Here is a 24,155-nt window from a genome sequence, read left to right as displayed (position 1 = left end):
TATACCCAATGTCAGTATCTATATACCCAATGTCAGTATATATATACTCAATGTCAGTATCTACATACCCAATGTCAGTATCTCTGTATACTCAATGTCAGTATCTATATACCCAATGTCAGTAACTATATACCTGATGTCAGTATCTCTGTATACCATGTTGGAGTGTCTATATATGCTGTGCAAGTTTCCATATACTCAATGTCAGTATCTATAGTATCTATATACCAAATGTCAGTATCTATATACCCAATGTCAATATCTATATACCCAATGTCAGTATCTATATACTCAATGTCAGTATCTATATACCCAATGTCAGTATCTATACACCCAATGTCAGTATCTATATACCCAATGTCAGTAACTAAATACCCAATGTCAGTATTTATATACCCAATGTCAGTAGCTACATACCCAATGTCAGTATCTATATACCAAATGTCAGTATCTATATACCCAATGTCAATATCTATACACCCAATGTCAGTATCTATATACCCAATGTCAGTAACTAAATACCCAATGTCAGTATTTATATACCCAATGTCAGTATCTACATACCCAATGTCAGTATCTATATACCCAATGTCAGTATGTATATACTCAATGTCAGTATCTGTATTCCCAATGTCAGTATCTCTATATACCCAATGTCAGTATCCCTATATACCCAATGTCAGTATCTATACACCCAATATCAGTATCTATATACCCAATGTCAGTATATATATACTCAATGTCAGTATCTCTATATACCCAATGTCAGTATCTATACACACAATGTCAGTATCTATATACCCAATGTCAGTATGTATATACTCAATGTCAGTATCTGTATTCCCAATGTCAGTATCTCTATATACCCAATGTCAGTATCTATACACCCAATATCAGTATCTATATACCCAATGTCAGTATATATATACTCAATGTCAGTATCTGTATACCCAATGTCAGTATCTCTATATACCCAATGTCAGAATCTATACACCCAATGTCAGTATCTATATACCCAATGTCACTATCTATATACCCAATCTCAGTACCTATATACCCAATGTCAGTATCTATATTCCCAATGTCAGTATCTCTGTATACCCAATGTCAGTATATATATACTCAATGTCAGTATCTCTATATACCCAATGTCAGTATCTATACCCCCAATGTCAGTATCTATATACCCAATGTCAGTATATATATACTCAATGTCAGTACCTATATATACCCAATGTCAGTATCTATATACCCAATATCAGTATCTACATACCCAATGTCAGTATCTATATACCCAATATCAGTATCTACATACCCAATGTCAGTATCTATATACCGAATGTCAGTATCTATATACCCAATGTCAATATCTATACACCCAATGTCAGTATCTATATACCCAATGTCAGGATATATATACTCAATGTCAGTATCTACATACCCAATGTCAGTATCTCTGTATACTCAATGTCAGTATCTATATACCCAATGTCAGTACCTATATACCCAATGTCAGTATCTATATACTCAACGTCAGTATCTATATACTCAATGTCAGTATCTATATACTCAATGTCAGTATCTCTGTATACCCAATGTCAGTATATATATACTCAATGTCAGTATCTCTATATACCCAATGTCAGTATCTATACCCCCAATGTCAGTATCTATATACCCAATGTCAGTATCTACATACCCAATGTCAGTATCTATATACCGAATGTCAGTATCTATATACCCAATGTCAATATCTATACACCCAATGTCAGTATCTATATACCAAATGTCAGCATCTATATACCCAATGTCAGTATCTCTGTATACCCAATGTCAGTATCTCTGTATACCATGTTGGAGTGTCTATATATGCTGTGCAAGTTTCCATATACCCTGTGTGGATTTCTATATACAATGCATTATAATCTATGTATAGCCTATGTGAATTTCCATATACCCTGTGTCATTTTAAACCTCATTATAAACACAGTGAGTCATTGTACCCTGTGATATTACATAATCAGTGTCAGTGTAAATCCCAAGTCAGTTTTTACAGGTGACAGTTTAGAAACCTGTGTCAGTGTTCAGTATACACAGGTATCATTACATACAGGTGTCTTCATAGCCAGTGAGACAGTAAGACCCACCTCTGAGAGTACAAGCCTGGTTAGGGTGGAGTTTGGACGGAGTATCTGCCAGAGTCTGCATGCTGTGCTCCCCAGTGATCCCGACTACCACACCAATGTACAGCAGTCTATCATACACACACTGTACCACTGGCCATATTCCACATAACGCAACTGTTTCAGGTCCATAAACTGCAGTATGTTATAACAAATTACTGTTCAATATACACATGCCCAGGTTGAGGATGGCCCACCAACATATAATGATCTGGTAAATCTAGACTGCTAATGATAGCATTAATATGTTTCATATCAGGCCAGCTGATGATGATGATGATGATGCTGATGGCACTCAAATCCTGAAAACCAGCCAAACTTGGCATGTATTTCATATTTAAGGTCATAGGTCAAGAGGTAAGTACATAAAGTTGTGTGTATATGTTCTAACATATAGCATAGGGTTTATTGACCTGTATTGTCTGAACACTGTATAACCCGCAAAGCTGTATATATCAAATCAGATCTTCAGCCGGAGGTCCCACTGACTGTATTACATCATACATCTAACTTAATGAGTAATCTGAAATAATGAGTAATCTGAAACGTCACTTCATTGACAATTGCCACGACATGTCATACATGAAGGACATGAATTTCTATTAATATCTAAAAGGAACAGTTAGATTATACAAGTCTTTGTTTTCAGTAAAACTGACTCATCACTCTTTAGTAGGATTAAGGCTCCTAGTTTGCCAATATCTATATTTTTAATTGACATATTATGATAAAGCCTAGCTGTCGAAATCAATTCTTACTTCAAAACAGCATTGGATCTAGTTACTATTGATTTCATATAAAACACCCGAGTCTTATTAAATAAAATATTTATACCTGGACATTTGTACCTATTTAAAAATGATAACCTCTATTGTTAAGGACTATACTGAGTAAACACATGTTATTTATAGATTTTACCTAATCAAATGATTTAAGAGCATTTGGTCAATACTATGTTAAACTGTTGGACAAATGGTTCGTCTGGACTATCACTAATACACTGCAGACATATTTTTTGAAGAAGATGACAATAGTTTACAAAATTCCTAAGCTAATAAAGAGATTATATGACCGAAGTGAAATCCATTGTATTTTGGCTTTAGCCTGAACAATAAAGTGTTGTGTACCCTTTGTGAACACTGAAGTAGGCACAAATTACAACAGTCCATATAGCGATCCATATCTAAAGGATGACAGGGGCACCATTCTTAGAACACATTATGGAGAAGTGATTCCCATTTACTGAAAACAAATTTATAATCCATTTTTTTATCTTTATTTTAAAAACAAAGTTTATGGAAAATGAAGACTTTATTTTCATCCAATGCATCAGTGTTCTGAATGAAAGTTACCATTTACTGTTTCAAAACATTCTGGAAAACTTCATCAGTTGATTCTCGTTGAAAGCATACTTGAACTTATCAAAATCGATATTTTCCTGAAAAACAACAACAACAACAACAGCACTTTATCATAACTGCACTCTATAGAAATATCTGACAAAATAGAATTTGATAAAAAATACAAGTTATCAATGTCCAACTTAAGAAATGCTGTCCTGTATCTAAAAAATTTGGAAAGTATTTCTAGGGTAAAATACATTTGTCTTGTCTAGATTTGGAAAGTGTTTGCAAGACTAATCTCCAAATGACATTTATGAAGAGACAGGAAGTGTCCCTTATCATTCCTTTGAGTTTTTCGTGGCCTCTTGAGGTCTAGATATCTTCGAAAAAAAACCCACTGGCCACTCTAATGCAAGCCTCAAAGATGCATATATGTAATATTGACATTTGAAGCATAGAACATTGTTCCTTTTAAACGATTTGATGAGATAGAAAATGTATCTAGTGAGCATAAGCCTGAAACGCTTTAAAATGCAGTCATATTTTTGAGTGCTACTGAATTTAGATAACCTGGGCCTGAATGTTCCAAGCATGACAAACTGCTGTTATCATATTTGACAAAAACAAAACCTTTGACAAAAATTGAATCTGGCTGTATAAGGATTCAAAATGAGCAATCAAAAGAAAGAAATGCAAAAATATTGGAAAATTTTAAGACATTTCTGAAAAAATCATTCCTAAAATTTCTGTTAATGACTTGTTTAGCTAATTTGGCATTGAGCACCTAGGCAATCATCATTAGTTAGATCTCAAGGGCAGATAACTCTCTGCAACACTATGTCATGTAGATTACATCACATCTCACATAAAAGACAGTCATAGGGTCAGCATGTATTTGGTTCTGCTGAAAGGAGCAAGATTATCCTGTCAAATTACTCTCCTGTAGATAAATATTTGTTTTAAAAAATTAATGTAAGATTTTTTGATTTTTTTTTTTTACCACATCATTATTATTAAAATAACATTTTTGTGAATCAGACTTTCAATTTGAATCAATAGACAGAATTTTAAAGCTGTATGTAAGTGTGTGAAACTGTTTACAATTTGATAGTCATGCCCAGTGGACTTGACTATTACATAATCATCTTATATACAAACCTTTCAGAGTGGGTACCATTGTATCCATGGCAACAGTGTATCTCAGTAATGGCTACCTCTCCATGGCAATAGTGCCATATCTCTCATGGAAACTATTTTTCCTTGATGTTCTTCTCTCTGGAGTGTTACAATATTGTCAAGTATTCATGGAACATTGAATTTGTAACAGCCACAATCTCTGATGCAGAAAGCATATCTGATCTTTCAATTCTATTCTGCAGCTCGTTGACATTCTCTGCGTACCATGACTTATGATGGTGACACACAAACACTAAGTCTGCCGTAGAGCAATAAAGCATCACCCTAACATTGTTGTATCGTCACTCAGATAGCAGTCACAAAGGTTTCCTTGGTATAGTTGACATACATCCAATGATCTGTGACTTCTGTATTGAACACTAATTAAACTGAAATCACATGAAGCATATCATATTACATTTTCCCCAGATAAATCATGTATCAGTGAAATGTTTTTGCAAATATATATGACAGGCATCCTTGTTTGGATACATTATCAATTTCAGGTCATATTTCAGTGATAAAATTCCTTTTAAAGAGGTGAAATACCATATTTTCAGAGACGCTGGGGATGCAGACGCTTTGTGTAAGAGCCTAGCTTCTACCATTAACGAGGTGTGATCCTGTCAGCCCGAGTCGGCCAGCCACCAGGGAGTAATGCACTACAAATAAACTTCAATCATCTCCTGCTTTTAAATGAGAATGTCTACCAGGTATTTGGATTTCCCATACCCATCACCAGGTTGTATTATAATATTCGGTAAATGCAATTTGAACAGAAGAAATCTGAGAACTTGAAAAAATAATAGGACATACATTTCTGGTTGGAAGCTAAATTAATACATGTATACTAAGTGTTATGGGACAGTCAAATTTTTATGGTAATTCTAAAGAAGAACTGATGTGAAAAATCCAAAACGGTTCGATCCCATTTAGGGTACATTATTTCTATTACCTTTGAGAAATTTTCAATTAGAGGCAATTAGGTGCCCATCTTGATAAGCAGAAAAATTTCATATGATTTCCGTTGACAATCAAATTGTAGGAGTGTGAATGTACTGGAAGTCAGACTGGGTGCGATCAAGTAGTACAGTCTGTTAGAACCACTGTCCAGAGTTTGGGGGTACCAGGTCTGAATACTTGTTAGGGTTGATTGCCAGTGACCACGTAGTACAGTCAGTTAGATCCTCTGTCCAGAGTATGGGGGTACCAGGTCTGAATACTTGTGAGGGTTGATTGCCAGTGACCACGTAGTACGGTCAGTTATAGCCTCTGTCCAGGGTTTGGGGGTACCAGGTCTGAATGCTTGTTAGGGTTGATTGCCAGTGAGCACGTAGTACAGTCAGTTAGAACCACCGTCCAGAGTCTGGGGGTACCAGGTCTGAATTCTTGTTAGGGTTGATTGCCAGTGACCCCGTAGTACAGTCAGTTAGAACCACTGTCCAGAGTCTGAGGGTACCAGGTCTGAATACTTGTTAGGGTTGATCGCCAGTGACCACGTAGCACGGTCAGTTATAGCCTCTGTCCAGAGTTTGGGGGTACCAGGTCTGAATACTAGAACCTCTGTCCAGAGTTCGGGGGTACCAGGTCTGAATACTAGAACCTCTGTCCAGAGTTCGGGGGTACCAGGTCTGAATACTAGTTAGGGTTGATCGCCAGTGAGCACGTAGCACGGTCAGTTAGAACCTCTGTCCAGAGTTCGGGGGTACCAGGTCTGAATTCTTGTTAGGGTTGATCGCCAGCGACCACGTAGTTCAGTCAGTTAGAGCCTCTGTCCAGAGCCTGGGGGTACCAGGTCTGAATGCTTGTTAGGGTTGACTGCCAGTGACCACGTAGTACAGTAAGTTAGAACCTCTGTCCAGAGTTCGGGGGTACCAGGTCTGAATGCTTGTTAGGGTTGACTGCCAGTGACCACGTAGTACGGTCAGTTAGAACCTCTGTCAAGAGTTTGGGGGTACCAGGTCTAAAAAATCGATAGGGTTGATCGCCAGGGACCACGTAGTACAGTCAGTTAGACCCTCTGTAGAGTCTGGGGGTACCACTGGGTGCGATCAAGTAGTACAGTCTGTTAGAACCCCTGTCCAGAGTTTGGGGGTACCAGGTCTAAAAAATCGATAGGGTTGATCGCCAGGGACCACGTAGTACAGTCAGTTAGACCCTCTGTCCAGAGTTTGGGGGGACCAGGTCTGGGTACTTGTTAGGGTTGATCGTCAGTGACCACGTAGTTCATTCAGTTAGAGCCTCTGTCCAGAGTTTGGGGGTACCAGGTCTAAAAAATCGATAGGGTTGATCGCCAGGGACCACGTAGTACAGTCAGTTAGACCCTCTGTCCAGAGTTTGGGGGGACCAGGTCTGAATATTTGGTAAGGTTGATTGCCAATGACCACGTAGTACAGTCAGTTATAGTCTGTGTCCAGAGTCTGGGGGTACCAGGGCTGAATACTTGTTAGTGTTGATCGCCAGTGACCACGTAGTTCATTCAGTTAGAGCCTCTGTCCAGAGCCTGGGGGGAACAGGTCTGAATACTTGTTAGGATTGATCGCCAGTGACCACGTAGTACGGTCAGTTAGAACCTCTGTAGAGTCTGGGGGTACCACTGGGTGCGATCAAGTAGTACAGTCTGTTAGAACCACTGTCCAGAGTTTGGGGGTACCAGGTGTGAATACTTGTTAGGGTTGTTTGCCAGTGACCACGTAGTACGGTCAGTTAGAACCTCTGTCAAGAGTTTGGGGGTACCAGGTCTAAAAAATCGATAGGGTTGATCGCCAGGGACCACGTAGTACAGTCAGTTATAGTCTGTGTCCAGAGTCTGGGGGTACCACGTCTGAATACTTGTTAGGGGTGAATGCCAGTGACCACGTAGTAGTACAGTCAGTTAGAACCACTGTCCAGAGTTTGGGGGTACCAGGTCTAAAAAATCGATAGGGTTGATCGCCAGGGACCACGTAGTACAGTCAGTTAGACCCTCTGTAGAGTCTGGGGGTACCAGGGCTGAATACTTGTTAGGGATGATCGCCAGTGACCACGTAGCACAGTCAGTTAGAACCTCTGTCCAGAGTTCGGGGGTACCAGGTCTGAATATTTGTTAAGGTTGATTGCCAATGACCACGTAGTACAGTCAGTTTTAGTCTCTGTCCAGAGTCTGGGGGTACCAGGTCTGAATACTTGTTAGGGTTTATTGCCAGTGACCACGTAGCACAGTCAGTTATAGCCTCTGTCCAGAGTCTGGGGGTACCAGGTCTGAATACTTGTTAGGGTTGATTGCCAGTGACCACGTAGTACAGTCAGTTAGAACCTCTGTCCAGAGTCTGGGGGTACCAGGTCTGAATACTTGTTAGGGTTGATCGCCAGTGACCATGTAGTACAGTCAGTTAGAACCACTGTCCAGAGTCTGGGGGTACCAGGTCTGAATATTTGTTAAGGTTGATTGCCAATGACCACGTAGTACAGTCAGTTAGAGCCTCTGTAGAGTCTGGGGGTACCAGGTCTGAATTCTTGTTAGGGTTTATTGCCAGTGACCGCGTAGCACAGTCAGTTAGAACCTCTGTCCAGAGTTTGGGGGTACCAGGTCTGAATACTTGTTAGGGTTGATCGCCAGTGACCACGTAGTACAGTCAGTTAGAACCTCTGTCCAGAGTCTGGGGGTACCAGGTCTGAATACTTGTTAGGGTTGCTCGCCAGTGGCCACGTAGTACAGTCAGTTAGAACCACTTTCCAGAGTCTGGGGGTACCAGGTCTGAATACTTGTTAGGGTTGATCGCCAGTGACCACGTAGTACAGTCAGTTAGAACCACTGTCCAGAGTCTGGGGGCACAAGGTCTGAATATTTGTTAAGGTTGATTGCCAGTGACCATGTAGTTCAGTCAGTTAGAACCTCTGTCCAGAGTCTGGGGGTACCAGGTATGAATACTTGTTAGGGTTGCTCGCCAGTGGCCATGTAGTACAGTCAGTTAGAACCTCTGCCCAGAGTTTGGGGGTACCAGGTCTGAATTCTTGTTAGGGTTTATTGCCAGTGACCGCGTAGCACAGTCAGTTAGAACCTCTGTCCAGAGTTTGGGGGTACCAGGTCTGAATATTTGTTAGGTTGATCGCCAGTGACCACGTAGCACAGTCAGTTAGAGCCTCTGTCCAGAGTGTGGGGGTACCAGGTCTGAATATTTGTTAAGGTTGATTGCCAGTGACCATGTAGTACAGTCAGTTAGAACCACTGTCCAGAGTCTGGGGGAACCAGGTCTGAATACTTGTTAGGGTTGATTGCCAGTGACCACGTAGTACCGTCAGTTAGAACCTCTGTCCAGAGTTTGGGGGTACCAGGTCTGAATACTATTTAGGCTACTGCATTGTGGCTTTTGTTACATGCCTCCCAACTAAATACAAAATTCACAGAAATGATCAAGTGTCACATGTCTTGTTGTTGAAAAGGACAGAAAAGTAGGGGATCTTGACTAAGATGACCACCATTGACCAGGACGTAATTTAATCAGTAACAGAGTTTGGAGGTCTTGGGTTTGAATCCCTGCCCAACTGTTGCATTTTCCCACTTTTCTTACATTTACCTCCCAACTAAATATCCCCCAGAGAGCTGGTATTTCTATGTCTCTTGTGAGTGTCTTCAGGGTCAAGGACTCGGGTGATAAAGAAGAAATGTAGTGAATCTAAACTGGGCTTATCACCGGTGACCAGGTTCATTTGTAGCTCATTACCTTACAGTGTCTGTCTATAGCTTGCAGGTTCCTGGTATAACCCCCAGTCTGGCCCATTACATGTTAGAAACGGAAAGGAAATACTTGGGGTGGTGCGATGGAATGATATAATGCTGAAATATGGAAATTTTTCAAATGTTGGTATCAAATTGAACCTTTTACATCTTGAGAGTAGTGGTTAGTGATTCTAATTTGACATTGTCTGTGACATGTACTAATAAAAGTGATCAGTTCTTTCTCAACACTGATAGAAATTATTGATTTGTAGGAATGATTTGTAATTGAAACATCTTTTGACATTGTCTGTGACATTTACTAATAAAAGTGATCAGTTCTTTCTCAACACTGATAGAAATTATTGATTTGTAGGAATGATTTGTAATTGAAACTTACATCCAATCTGAATGCTACATAAATCAAATTCTATATAAAACAGTCGTCTTAATGTGGAGTCATACTAAAAGAGAAATAATCCAGTATATTTATAGATTAGAGCCGACAGTGAATTGATTACATCGTAAACAATCATTCCATGCGAGAATAATTGATGAAAGGAGAAGTTTGATCAATCGTATTTTGATTAATAGCCTATCTGTTAAGAAAAGTAATAACAATTTTGTATGAACTGGGTCCAAGACTAAATCAAATGTCCAAACTATTAAAAGGAACACCAGAAAGGAATCCGTCATCTGAAAATTATCTTAGAACACTATATTCTGATTAATGGTCACTTTAGCTAATGGTGCAGCAGCTTCAAGACCTTGGGACGGCTCTGGACGCATCGACCATCGGTCACTCAACAAATAGGCCACTGACCAGTTCTGAACTTCACATTGGTCAGTCAGACAATATTTTATCACTACAGTCATATCGCTGCCTCTACCATAAAAAGATGTAGTTGATTTAGCTGTCACTCAGTAAGAAGTATCAACCGCCACATTTAGACCATCTTGCCAAACCGATACGCACAGATATATAATTCAATGGATTTTGGTGGACAGAAAAACCTTTGTCTAAGATGATAAACTTGACCTGACTGACCGATCGACAGGCACGCACATTACTGAAAATTAATTCATGGTGAAGAAAAAGCAATCAGTCGTGGAGTCGGAGAGGTCGTCCATTAATGTAGACGGTACGCTCCACTATAACAATTTTGCTGACATGTCCAAATTCGATGAAAACAAGCCAGTTCGACTACAAACAATGCGTACAGTATTCGATAATTCCTAAACCTGGATGTCAAGGAGATACAACCTTTTGCAGGAATGGAAAATAGGGGACAGGAATTGGTCAAGGCATTCCACCAAGGTTTACGAGGATTCTATTGACCATCTCTGGAATATATCAGACATAATTTGATAATCTATACACCACCTAAACACAAAGATTGTTGCCGTTCTAACGGAATCTCATAAAAAAGCATTTGGTATCAGATATTTTGGGAATAAACAAGATTTCATTGTATATATTTCCCATAGCTAAATAGTGTGGAGCTATATAACTCAAATCAGTATCAAAATCATCGGCAAGTTTATCATTTTGTGAAACGTCAACCTGTTTCTTGAGTTGGCTCAAATAAAGGCTATTTTTCGTATCAGAGTTACAGGTCAAATACAGCTACTTTCTAGTGTTACATTCAAATCTATACTAGTTATTTTCAGGAGAAAAATACAGTGTCTGTCTGATGTTTTGGTCAGGTCAATACAACCACTTATTGGTTTTATGTTCATGTCAAATACAGCCTCTTTTTTGGTATAACAATCAATTACATAGTCTCTTTTATGTGTTGCAGTCAAGTCAAATACAGCCTCTTTCTGGGTCTCAACCAATCAAATGCAGCCTCTTTGGTGTCCATGTAAGGTAAAATACAGCCTCTTTTTGGTGTAGCAGTAAGGTCAAATACAGCCTCTTTTTGGTGTAATAGTAAGGTCAAATACAGCTTCTTTTTGGTGTTACAGTAAGGTCAAATACATCCTCTTTTTGGTGACAGTAAGGTCAAATACAGCCTTTTTTGGTGACAGTAAGGTCAAATACAGCCTTTTTTGGTGTTGCAGTCAGGTCAAATACATCCTCTTTTTGGTGCAAAAGTAAGGTCAAATAAAGCCTCTTTCTGGTGTAACAGTAAGGTCAAATACATCCTCTTTTTGGTGCCAGTCAGGTCAAATACATACTCTTTTTGGTATTGCAGTCAGATCAAATACAGCCTCTTTTTGGCGTTACAGTAAGGCCAAAAACAGCCTCTTTTTTTGTATAATAGTAAGGTCAAATACATACTCTTTTTGGTATTGCAGTCAGATCAAATACAGTGTCTTTTTGGTGTAACAGTAAGGTCAAATAAAGCCTCTTTTTGGTATAACAGTAAGGTCAAATACAGACTCTTTTTGGTGTTGCAGTCGGGTCAAATATAGCCTCATTTTGGTGTAACAGTTAGGTGAAATACAGCCTCCTTTTGGTGCAACAGTAAGGTCAAATACAGCCTCTTTTTGGTGTAACAGTATGGTAAAATACAGCCTCTTTTTGGTGGAACAGTACAGCAAAATACAGCCTCTGTTTGGTGTGATTAATAGAACCTTTCCCTTCCTTGAATGTGTGACAGACATATCTCATACCCGAGAGATGATATTCTTGAATGTCTAACCCAAGGCTGTGCTGAGGGTTAGACAATTAAGAATATCATCCCCAGGGTTGGAGATTTCTCTCCTATCCTGTTTCACTCGCAAATCCAACGACAAACAGTGATTGCATGAAATATAAGCCTTGATTGCATATTTTCCAGCAAATCCAGAGTTGTCTTCCATGGTCTGCTACTGTTGAAATGACATCAATGCATTGATGAAGTTACGTCATTCTATAGGCTATCTCCTCCTAGTGGTTGACAAGCTGATCTTTTATGGCTTAAAAGGGAGACACACCTGTGAAAGGTTGAGAAAGTCAGGGCAAATACAGTTTTTTTGGGGGGTCACAGCAAGGTCAAATACAGCCTCTTTTTTCATGCTAAAATCGGTTCAGATTCAGTCTCCTTTTTGTTTAATATTCACTGAAATTTTAGCTACATATGACAATCTTTTCAGTCATCAAAATATCATTATAGTTTTTGAAATTGTGCTGCAGGAGGCTGCTCCTGATAATATTAAACTGTTTACATAACGAGTCTGATGTGTGTATTGTTCTGTTGACAATACCTATTTTCCAATCAAGCCACAGTGAATCTGTATTGACGGAGAGTAACTCATGATTCAATTAGCTGACATGTTTTATGGTAAGTGTGGAGGAAATTGTACGAATAAGGTCATCATAATTCCATTGTCTAGACTACCCTTTTATTACCCTAATGGGTGTAGAATATGGGGATCAGAACATTGGCAAACATCAGTTTTGACCAAAATTGTTCTCCCTCAGGTAGAACTTCAATATTTGTCATACATACATCTGAGACACTGTATTATAACTTACATTTGCACAACTAATGTAATAATTTATATCATTGAAATTTGCTAGGAATTTCAGGGACAAATGCATTAAGGTGCTGAAGTAAATCAGCAATTTGGAGGTTGTTGATCTACACCTACTTTAAAAAGTCAAAGGCATTACCTAGTAATCATTTCATGTTTTTTCATTTGGGATTTAGTCAATATGAAAGCAAACTAGATTACAACACTTGTGGCCTTCAGACCTATAAGGACAAACTATAGACAATTTACAGCCATTTGATAAAGAAACAGCAGTCAATAAAGCCGACTTACTGATTAGCATATCAGTGCAGAGGTACCAAAAAATTGTGTCTGGAATTTATCTGGAAACAATCCTGGGCCAATCACTTTAAGCCAAAAACAGTGGTCAAGGATAATAGGAATATAATAGGATGTTTCTGAGCTGAAAATGTGTCTGGCATGATCACATCTAACCCAGCTAAGTCATAGCTATATTCTGATTCACCCTCCATCAGGCCAGTCAACCAGTGGTCTTGATGGGGGAGGAAACCAGAGTACACGGGGAAAACATGTAGTCGGGCAGGTGACTGCATACAATTTTCACCGCTGATGGAGAATCAAACCAAAGCCAATCCTGCTGAAAGCCTAGTACACTATCCACTGACTCACCCAACCACCCACCTCTAAGACACAGTTTATATATAAAACACTAGCCAGGGCACATTATAGATAAAATCAAACCGAAACAGCCCAATCATCTAAGTTTTTGCTTGCAAACATTAAATAAGTTCAGATCAGGAGCACAAGCAAAAACAATGAAACAAATCTTCTATGGCAATATCAAGTCAGACAGTCTACGGAGCTGATTCTGTCTTATAGACTTTGATTAACATTGGGTCAGGAAAGTTAATTAATCAATTGGTTTGATTAACTACCTGCACGGATGCCCTACAACCTCGGCATGGACCTTGCCGTGGACTACTTAAGTGTAGTTCTGATGAAGAATTGATTAATTTCTGGCTAAATGTCAAATGAAAACCCAATGATGATGAATTGTTTTGATAATGATCCGATGAACATGGCATGGTGTTTGATCGGGATGCCAAATAATATGTGGGCGGTTTGGTATACAAACGAGAGAGACTGCTTTATACGGCATTAATATATACGAAGGTATTGATAACCACCCACCTTTCTGGTAAAACTCATCAAGTCACGCGTACAGGTGTAGCACGTTGTAATTCTTATCTCAAAACAAAGGGACATTACTCTCCTTTAATATCAGTTATTTGTTATCTTCTTCAGTGTGGCGTTCTTCAGTATTCTTTCTTTAATGCCTTGAGTAATATTTCCTGAAGTGACTGTCAAATTTTCCTGTGAAACATGAGTTATGTTATTCATCTCAAAATGCACCAGTACTACATTCCAAGACAAAATCTAATACTGTTTACAAAACTACCTCTTATGACAATAAACTGTTGGTTTTAGTTTTCATGTTTCAAAGACTTTTTTTTTAATATGTAGGATATAGAGACTTCCCCATCACTAACCTTCAAATTCCAGTCTCTCTCGAAAGGTTTAGAGTGTTTGACATCTGAACCACCAATGGTGCCTGATCTCGGCTCCCAGCATTGGGAGCAATTTTTGTTGGACATCTAAACAAGGTCTTAAAATAATTGTATAGAAGATCTGTTTCTTTTGGGGCAACCCTTGGTAAAGTATTGATTATCAGCGTCTAGTTAGGAGGAGGTTACCACTTTTCTTTAAAACAAAAAAATAAATAACCTTCACTTACCAGATACATTCATCCGTGACAGGAGCCAATAAACTTGATTACCTCCCCTACATATGTGACAGGAGACAATAAACTTGATTACCTCCCCTACATACGTGACAGGAGACAATAGACTTGATTACCTCCCCTACATACGTGACAGCAGACAATAAACTTGATTACCTCCCCTACATCAGTGACAGGAGACAATAAACTTGATTACCTCCCCCACATACGTGACAGGAGACAATAAACTTGATTACCTCCCCTACATCCGTGACAGGAGACAATAAACTGGATTACCTCCCCTACATACGTGACAGGAGACAATAGACTTGATTACCTCCCCTACATACGTGACAGGAGACAATAAACTTGATTACCTCCCCTACATCCCTGACAGGAGACAATAAACTGGATTACCTCCCCTACATACATGACAGGAGACAATAAACTTGATTACCTCCCCTACATACATGACAGGAGCCAATAAACTTGATTACCTCCCCTACATACGTGACAGGAGACAATAGACTTGATTACCTCCCCTACATACGTGACAGGAGACAATAAACTTGATTACCTCCCCTACATACGTGAGAGTATTCCGACAGTTCTCATAATTACTATTACGACCAGAGGAACAAATAAATCTCTGTACTTTGATGACCCAGACGAATTCCACTTATGCCCCGTCTAATAGCCAAATCTAGGTCTGTCACTGACCACAGCTGACCACAATCGGTCAAGCCGTCTTTCGTATATATAAAAACGGTCGTCTATCCTTCCTGAATCTAATAAGCTTTTGTCTGGCTGACCAAAGAATTATTACCAAATGTCTAACGCGGGTTTAATGGCTGGTCAAGATATTGTTGTGAGAATGACAAGGAAATAAAAGCCATTTGATCTATCATTGTTTCCAAGGACCTCACAGATGAACATCAGAAAGGTTTTGTCAGAAAACAGTGAAAGAATGTCTTTAAAACTAATACCAAGCTCGAAAACAATCTTTTGGGGGCTTTATTTTGGTACGCCAGCTGCAGAATACATTCCACTTATAACAGAGGATGACAAATGCGAAATTTAAACAGCGGTAACAATATCCTGTTATACAATGGTTAAAGAGCAAAAAGATGTTGGAATTTCAGGTTATAAGAATGACCACAAAAAGTGGTTTTTGACGATGATTGCAAAATTCTTCATTATGTAATAAAAAATATCTTAACATTTTCTATTTTTAATAAATTTATGAAACCAATGGCATAAACTCTTGGACAAATTCCATGAAAGACATCTAAGGTTCTTTATATTATGATATGTCTTCATTAAAAACAAAGTTTTTTGTACATGCAATCTCACCAGAACTGTTTTTTATTCTTATACTCCATCAAGGGTTACAGTAACATCAGTACTTCTCAACCTATCTGTGTTGGTACGATTACCACACACGATTTTGTCACTCCTATGTTATGTAATACAGTAATTACGTATTAAATCACATTTGCAACACAACTTACCTCAAACACATTTCTCACGAGGATCTGATCAACAGACCAGAATCCATCATTACTTCCACACTTACAACCTACACATAAACAATGTTATGATCTACTTGTCAATTTTTATATCCTAGCGAGTAATAAAACAAGTGAAACTCATTACTTTTCTATCACTCCTGCCTCTGTAAGATTTACCTCCATCACCCTAACCATCTATTTCATCACCTTTAAGATTGATATCATCACCTGTGAGATAAACTCCATCATCTGTAGACCTGACTCGGTCACCTCAATGATTTTCCTTCAGCACCTGTATAATCTATCTACAAGGCCTTGTCATTCAAATCTACATTATGTTACTATGACAACATTTCATAACTAGAGTTTTTAACAACAAACACGAGGCCCAAAGGGCTTGAATTGCTCACTAATTATTTCAATAATCAAGGCAAAAAAGTCTCATTAAATATAACACTATTAACATTTCCCAATTTCGTTTCTGTCATATCTTTTCTATAAGGATTATATATTCCTTTCGACCAAGGAGCTCTAATAGCAAATTTGTGGAGGAGAAGAAGACACCACATTCATTGTTATTGAAAATATACCACTTTACTGTGACAAATAAGGTATAATATAATATATAAATTGATTGCACACTAAATTATTTGATAAATTTTATAATGACTTAAGGGATCTGATAATGATTTTAAAAATAGAAGGGAAATAACTCTGACACATTTATAAAGTGAAATGTAGTATATAGCCTTAAGGAATACAAATCTAATGCAAACCATGGGAATACATTAAAAAGTAAGGTAGCATATAGCCATAAGGGAGATAACCTTTACTTATATCACAGGTACATTATGTAAGGCATACATCCTCAAGGGATATCACTCTAACTTAAATCACACTAAATGCTGAAGGTAGCATATATCATTCAGGGAGAACACCACAGTTTACTGTGTAAGGTATTACATCTGACAGGGAGATTATTCTTACTCAAATTACAGTTGTTGTATGTGAAGTAGCATTTTATCATAATGGGAGCTAACTCTACTCAAAGGCTGAATTTCGAGCTAGCACAAATCCTTTTTTGAAATTACTCTAACTTTAAATTCAGGTGTAATGTGAAAGATTTCATTTATCCTGAAAGAACATTACTCCGGCTCAAATCAGAGGGTACATATTAAGGGGAATTAACTCTAATGAAAATCACAAGCTTAATGTGTAGAGTAGCATATATCCTTAAGAGAAAATAACTCACAAAATCACAAGTATAATGTCTAAATCTAAAACAAACTCCATTGTATCACCCGGCAAGAAATAATGTCACAGGAATATCAAAATCTGCATCAAAAGTTGAATTTATTGAACTTTATAGTTGAAGTCCAAAATTAAAATGGCCAGTACATGTCTTACAGCACTTATGCGATTCTGAATCTCCAAACATTTGTTACCATGGTAATTGTGACAATTTGTCATTAATGTAGGTTTGCATAGATTCATCTTTATAGTCATGACATTGAGTTAATTTTCATTCATCACAGTGTTACTCAAAAATTGTCTGAGATACTTAGTGCTGTTGTCCTTATACCACAAACACTGCGAAAACTAAGTTTCAGATTCATTGCCCTGTCTCTACAATGTGTGTTGTAAGGTGCCTACTCCCTGAATCATCAAGATAGGTGTTCTCCAAATAATTATATCACTATAATCACTTTTGGATACCTCTGGTAATAAAACTATCAAGCCTTCAGGCTTTGATAAGATAAACTCTTTGGATGTTTTATAAAGATTTAACCCAAACTGTGTAATGATCTTCACTGTTTTAACAGTTTTCCCCCTCCATCAATCCAGGTAAAGATAAGCCCACTTAAGAAGCTTTCTTCACTTTCAATGCCAAATATTGCACCATGCATCGTATTTTTAGATGGAAAATTCAAAAAAAAAAAGATTACCAGAATCTTAAAAATTTTACCATAATAATTATGCTTACTACAGATGGCAGTTTATCAACTACTAGTATATATACCTTACAATGTTGATACCTATAATATACAATTATAAACATGCCATGATATGATCAACAAGAGTTCCGCGAGACGCTACATGATACGCCCGTCAGATGTAGAATGAGCAGTTTGTCACAAAGGGCCATAAGTGCATAAATTTTGGAGAGATAAGCGTCAAATCTTATCAAGTTTGTCCGAGCTTTCATGGCAATGAACCTTCCTACCAAGTTTGAAATTAATCCATTCAAAATTACTCAAGTTATTGAGCGGAAACTGTTTTGGCAATTCTTCAAAGGGCCATAACTCCGTAAATAACCGGCAAATAGTTTTGGTTATTGCAAGCTTTCATAGAAATAAACCTTAAGTAATTGAGCAGAAACCGTTACGTTAATTCTATAAAGGGCCCCTTAATAACAGGCGGATAATGGTTATCAAACTTGTGCAAGCTTTCATAGAAATAAACCTTCCTCTGAAGTTTGAAATGAATCTATTCAAAATTACTGAAGTTATTGAGCAGAAACTGCTTTGGCAATTCTACAAAGAGCCATAACTGCATAAATAAGCGGCAAATAATTTTGGTTATCAAACTTGTCGGAGCTTTAATGGCAATGAACCTTCCTATGAAGTTTGAAATTAATCTATTCAAATTACTCAAGTTATTGAGCGGAAACTGTTTCGGCAATTCTACAAAGGGACATAATTCCGGAAATAACTGGCAAATAATTTTGGTTATCAAACTTGTTCGAGCTTTCATGGTAATGAACCTTCCTATTAAGTTTGAAATGAATCCATTCAAAATTACTCAAGTTATTGAGCGGAAACTAATGTGTGCCTGCCCGCCCGCCCGCGTGAAAACATAATACGTACCGTCTATCAACAGGCGTATAAAAACGGGTAAGATATTTAAATCTTTTAATAGGGGAAGGGGGAGAGGGAAGGGGGCTGGTAGATGGGGGCCTGGACACACTAGTCACCTTTCACAATTACATGCAGTGGTACAAAGCTGCAGTAAACTGGGTTTTTTTTTGTATAAAGTTCAGTATAGGCAGGTTAGTAAACTGTTTTGTTTATACAGAGTTCAGTATAGGCAGGTTAGGAAACTATTTTGTTCATACAGAGTTCAGTATAGGCAGGTTAGTAAACTGTTTTGTTTGTAAAGAGATCAGTATAGGCAGGGAAGTAAACTGTTTTGTTTATACAGAGTTCAGTATAGACAGGTTAGTACACTGTTTTGTCCCTTACTCATTTTACAAGTCCTGTCTGACAATATATTTGGTTTGTCTAAAGGACTGAGCCGCAATTTATCATTTCTTTATATATGTACACTGTTTTGAAAACCAGTCGGTGGATTTTGAAATATGAGACTGGGAAATATTTCCATGAACCTTATCCTAGATCAAGCCCATATCCTCAAGAATGTAATAAAATTTAGAGTTTATGCGACTGGCTAGACGGAATCAAACATCACAAAATGACCCGTACACCACTGCACATTGCTCCAATACCGGCAAAATCGTCAACTGGCAGCAAAAAATGTTTCCATGATATCCGATTAATAACATGTCATTGACATTTATCTTTAGCTCAGTATATATTGGTGCGTTTGCCAAAATCAGCGGAAAACTCAACAGTCTAATGTATGCAGTAAAACCTCAAAATATGGCCAATATTTCAGTGAAATTTTGACATATCATAGAAGTTTGTTGATTTATCCCGGAGATATAAAGAGGATTAGTAATGAACAAAGGAAAAAGGGACCTTGTAGGACAATGAAATGAGGGGCGTTATATTGAAACTTGATTTGGACCTACATGTATCATTGTGGCTTTGGCATTATAGGGAATTACAGTACAGTATTGAAATGAAAAAGCATTTCAATATTACACGTAGCTTATATTATGGACCACATAGTTTTGCATGTGTGACCTTAATTTGACCTCTGACCTTTATTAACAGAGACCCTGATCTTGGAGTATTGTACTAAAAAGTTCCCATTCAAAATAATTCTGAACAATGATTATATAACAGCATAAAAACACTTCATCAAAACCATGAACCAAGCCACCTTAAAGAAACATCTCGACAACACAGTGTTTCCTTATAAGTATAGGCCAGGATCAATGGATTGAGGACCTAACAGGCTTGTATAAAAATAGCTATTGTTCTCAAATGAAATGAAATACCGGCCTGTTCATGTGATCCAGACATCACAGATGAAAGTCTGGTTACCTTGGCAACTGAAACTGTATAGATTTCTCAGTTTATTTTTTTATTTTATTTTTTCAAAAAAGATAAACAACTTTAGATTCAAAATTAATGCTTCACCTTGAAATATTAGAAATACAACTTTTTTTTCATTTTTCAAAAGGAAATCTTTAAATCAGAATCTCAAAGAGGACAATGCTTTTAATAAGATATTTTGCCTTTAACAATCATTTGCCCTTTTGTATGGCAGATAACTACTAACAAAACTAAAAATATTCTTTTTATCAAAACTGCAATTTGTACGCTAGGAGAAAATTGGCCTAGTGTGATATTGTATATGAATTACATAAGCTATGTCAGAAGCCAGAGATGATTGGCATTCACGTTACAATATATAAGACCAAATCAACCATGGATATTTGATGCTAGGGTAATAAACAACGTTTTCTCATCAATGAGTGTGGCATTATATTTCTCTCTCAACCAGACTCTGCTATAAAGTATTTTGCCATTCATGGAAAATGTGCCCTATACATTGTTGGTGAGTAAATATATTGTTAAGTACTCTAGATTAGGTGAAACTTGAGGTTTCTCTTGTGAAACCAATTTCTATTATAAATACTTACCACAGTCATTATAATGCATATTCCAACCTTACTTGGCTCTTTACATACGTAAATAAAGAATTTTTCCCCCCATGGGGAACCCCTGGGAAACCCACCAATCAGACGGCAGTATTCACGCACGTGATTTAAGACACGAAGCCATGCTTCCCACTTCATAATTCCAAAGCCCAAAAAAGTGAGAGCCAAGGAGACAAGGGGAGGCTGGGAGGGAACTCACCTAATGACTGTGGTAAGTATTTATAATAGAAATTGGTTTCACAAGAGAAACCTCAATTCTATTTCAAAATACGTTACCACAGTCATTATAATGCGAATTCGACTTACCGCAGTGGTGTCTCCGTGGAGCGATGAAGGGTTCCAACAATAGGACCCATACCCCCGGAGGAAAAATTCAAAATACCCTTTCCTTTTGTGACACAAAGCCTGATTACGACCAGCGTTCCGGATCACGCGGAGAAGACATAATGAGGCTTATGCAAAAGAAGAGGGAGGACAGACAACGGACTGGGCAGCCACAAGAGGGCCCAAAGAATACAATCCGTCAGACTGTCCCGACAAAGATCGGAGATAGAACTCCGTAAACGTAGAATGACCCCTCCAAACAGCAGCTGTCATGACCTCAGCGTAAGAAGAACCATTAAATAAGGCCCACGAAGTAGCTAAAGCGCGAACCTCATGAGCCCTAACCCCTGACACCCGCAAGGACTGATCCCCTGCCGACTCATACGCAGCTCGAACAGTCTGAACAATCCAGCGTGAGATGGTCGCTGCAGAGATATCAGAGCGACCGGGCTGGAGAGACTGGAACAGCCGAGACGAGTGTCCCGCCCCCCCCTCTGTTCTGGCCAAGTAGTAACGCAAGGCCCGAACTGGGCAGAGCAGGCGATCAGGACAATCCCCATCCAGAGTTGAAGCCAAAGAAGGGATAACCACAAGCCCTGGGGTGAAACCGGGAACCTGGTTCTTAGCTAAAAAGGAGGGATCAGTGGTCACCGAGACCGAAGAATGGCCAGCCGAAAAACGAAGGCAAGAAGAAGATCTGCTGAAAGCATGAATCTCGCTTCTGCGGCGACCGGAAGCAAAGGCTATCAAGAACACAGTCTTGAAAGTAAGAAACTTCCGATCTGTCGACTGGAGGGGCTCGAATGGCGCCCTTAACAAGGAATCTAGCACAAGTGCTAAATTCCACCTAGGGACCAATTGCCGTGAACGAGGCTTCTCAATGTAGAAGCCCCTAATGAGAGCCGACAATGAAGCGTCCGAGCCCACTGACTTGCTACCATAGAAAGCCAGCACACTAGCAATGGCTGAACGATAGCCTGCAATAGTTCCCGGAGACAGACCTTTGTCCCTGAACAGAGACAAAAGAAAGTCAGCTACAACGGGAACAGAGGCAGAGACTGGATCAATCGACCGTCCGACACACCAATCACCGAATGCGGACCATCGAGATTGGTAGACGGCGGAAGACGAAGGTCTAAGTGATCCTGCGATGCGAGTTGCAACTTCTCGAGAAAAGCCCGTCTGAGTGAGCCTTCCCGAGATAGCATCCAACCGTGAAGGTGGAGCCGTTCCGGTCCCGAGTAGAACTGTCGGGACCTCGGTTGAGACAGCAGATCCCACAGGGGTGGGATGCTGCGTGGGAAGTCCACCGACAGCCGAAGCAACAGAGGAAACCAAGGTTGTCGAGGCCAGAGCGGTGCAACCAGCAACACAGTACAAGGGTGTAGAAGGATCTTTTCCAACACCCTGCCCACCAGATTGAAGGGAGGAAACGCATACGCGTACATTCCCGACCAGTCCTGGGATAGAGCATCCACCGCCATGGCCATAGGGTCTGGAACCGGAGACACAAATGTAGGGAGTCGAAAGTTCAGGGCCGTGGCGAACAGATCCACATGGGGTCTGTCCCAAACCAGGCAAAGAGACCGGAACACCGAACGCTTGAGGGTCCATTCGGTGAGAACCGGGCTCCGAGACCGAGACAGAGTGTCGGCCAGAACATTCAGACGACCTGGAAGGTGCCTCACCGTGAGATCGAGACTGATCTCCTGACACAGCAACAGGACCTGGGTGGATAAAGCACACAGAGCCGGGGAACGGGTGCCCCCCTGGCGCTGCAGATAAGCCACCACAGTGGAGTTGTCTGTAGCCAGACAAATGGCCTTGCCCTGCAGGGAGGGTCGAAGACCCCGAAGGGCCAACAGAACAGCACGCATTTCCAGAACATTGATGTGTTCTGAAAGCTGTTCCCCTGACCACACCCCCGCCGACGTCTGACCGGAAAGGTATGCACCCCAACCGGTCATGGACGCGTCGGTGTAAAGGGTCATAGCAGGAGATGCCCGAACCAGAGGAACTCCTGCCAAGACATTGCTCTTGAGAGTCCACCAACGAGCTGATTCCTTCACCGACTCCGGCAGAGGAATGTACACATCCCACTGTCGAGACGCCGGAGACCAAACTGACAGAAGGAACAGCTGGAGCGGACGGATGTGAAGCCGACCCAAGGGAACCACATCCGCCAATGAATTCAGGTAACCGAGGAACCGAAGGAACCATCGGACCTGAATTCGCTCCACACCGACCAGAACGGAGACCAACAGAGAGGCCTTCTCGAACTTGGACACTGGTGGAAGGACAAACCCCAGATCGGTTCTGAACCGATAACCGAGGAAAACAAAATCTTGAGAGGGGAGAACCTCCGACTTCTCCCTGGAAGGGATGAACCCTAGGCGGCACAGAACGCCCAGAACCGACCTCGTGCTCCGGGACAGGATAACTGGATCCACTTGGAGCAACAGGGAGTCGTCGAAGTAGATGTGTGCATCTACCCCGAGACTGTGGAGGTGCCCCACTACTACCTGCAACAACTTGGTGAAAACCAAGGGGGCCGTAGTGAGGCCGAAGGGCATAGCGCGAAACTGGTAAACCTTCTGCTCGAAAGTGAACCTGAGGAACTTCCTGGCCGACCTCCTGACCGGGATGTGAAAGTAAGCATCCTTCAGATCGATGGACGTAGCCCACATCCCTGGACGCACTGACGCAATGATGCGCCGTGGCGTTTCCATCTGGAAGTGCGGGGAATCGACATACGTGTTGAACGTACTGAGGTCGATAATAGGCCTCCAGGCACCGGACTTCTTCTTCACGAGGAAGACCCGGGAGTAAAACCCTGGAGACCACTGGTCCCG

The 24,155-nt window shown here is 39.8% G+C and overlaps 1 protein-coding gene across 7 annotated transcripts in view; it reads right to left on the bottom strand.

Annotated features, from left to right (window-relative positions):
- LOC110466698 (trafficking protein particle complex subunit 13-like) overlaps positions 1-24,155 on the bottom strand; it is a 169,268-nt gene that overhangs the window by 42,229 nt on the left and 102,884 nt on the right. For 2 of the 7 annotated variants that reach the window (XM_021523389.1, XM_021523387.1), the window contains exon 1: positions 2,148-2,375. The exons of 3 other annotated variants lie outside the window; for them this stretch is intronic. In XM_021523389.1, the coding sequence (XP_021379064.1) occupies positions 2,148-2,208 (61 nt within the window). In that variant the 5' untranslated portion in view covers positions 2,209-2,375. Of the gene's footprint in view, positions 1-2,147; positions 2,377-24,155 lie in introns of those variants that run through there. 2 more of the 7 variants (XM_021523386.1, XM_021523391.1) reach the window with 2 other exon arrangements.

Source organism: Mizuhopecten yessoensis, unplaced genomic scaffold (assembly GCF_002113885.1).
Source record: "Mizuhopecten yessoensis strain PY_sf001 unplaced genomic scaffold, ASM211388v2 scaffold11141, whole genome shotgun sequence".
Taxonomy (NCBI): domain Eukaryota; kingdom Metazoa; phylum Mollusca; class Bivalvia; order Pectinida; family Pectinidae; genus Mizuhopecten; species Mizuhopecten yessoensis.
This window is presented reverse-complemented; position numbering and strand designations above follow the sequence as displayed.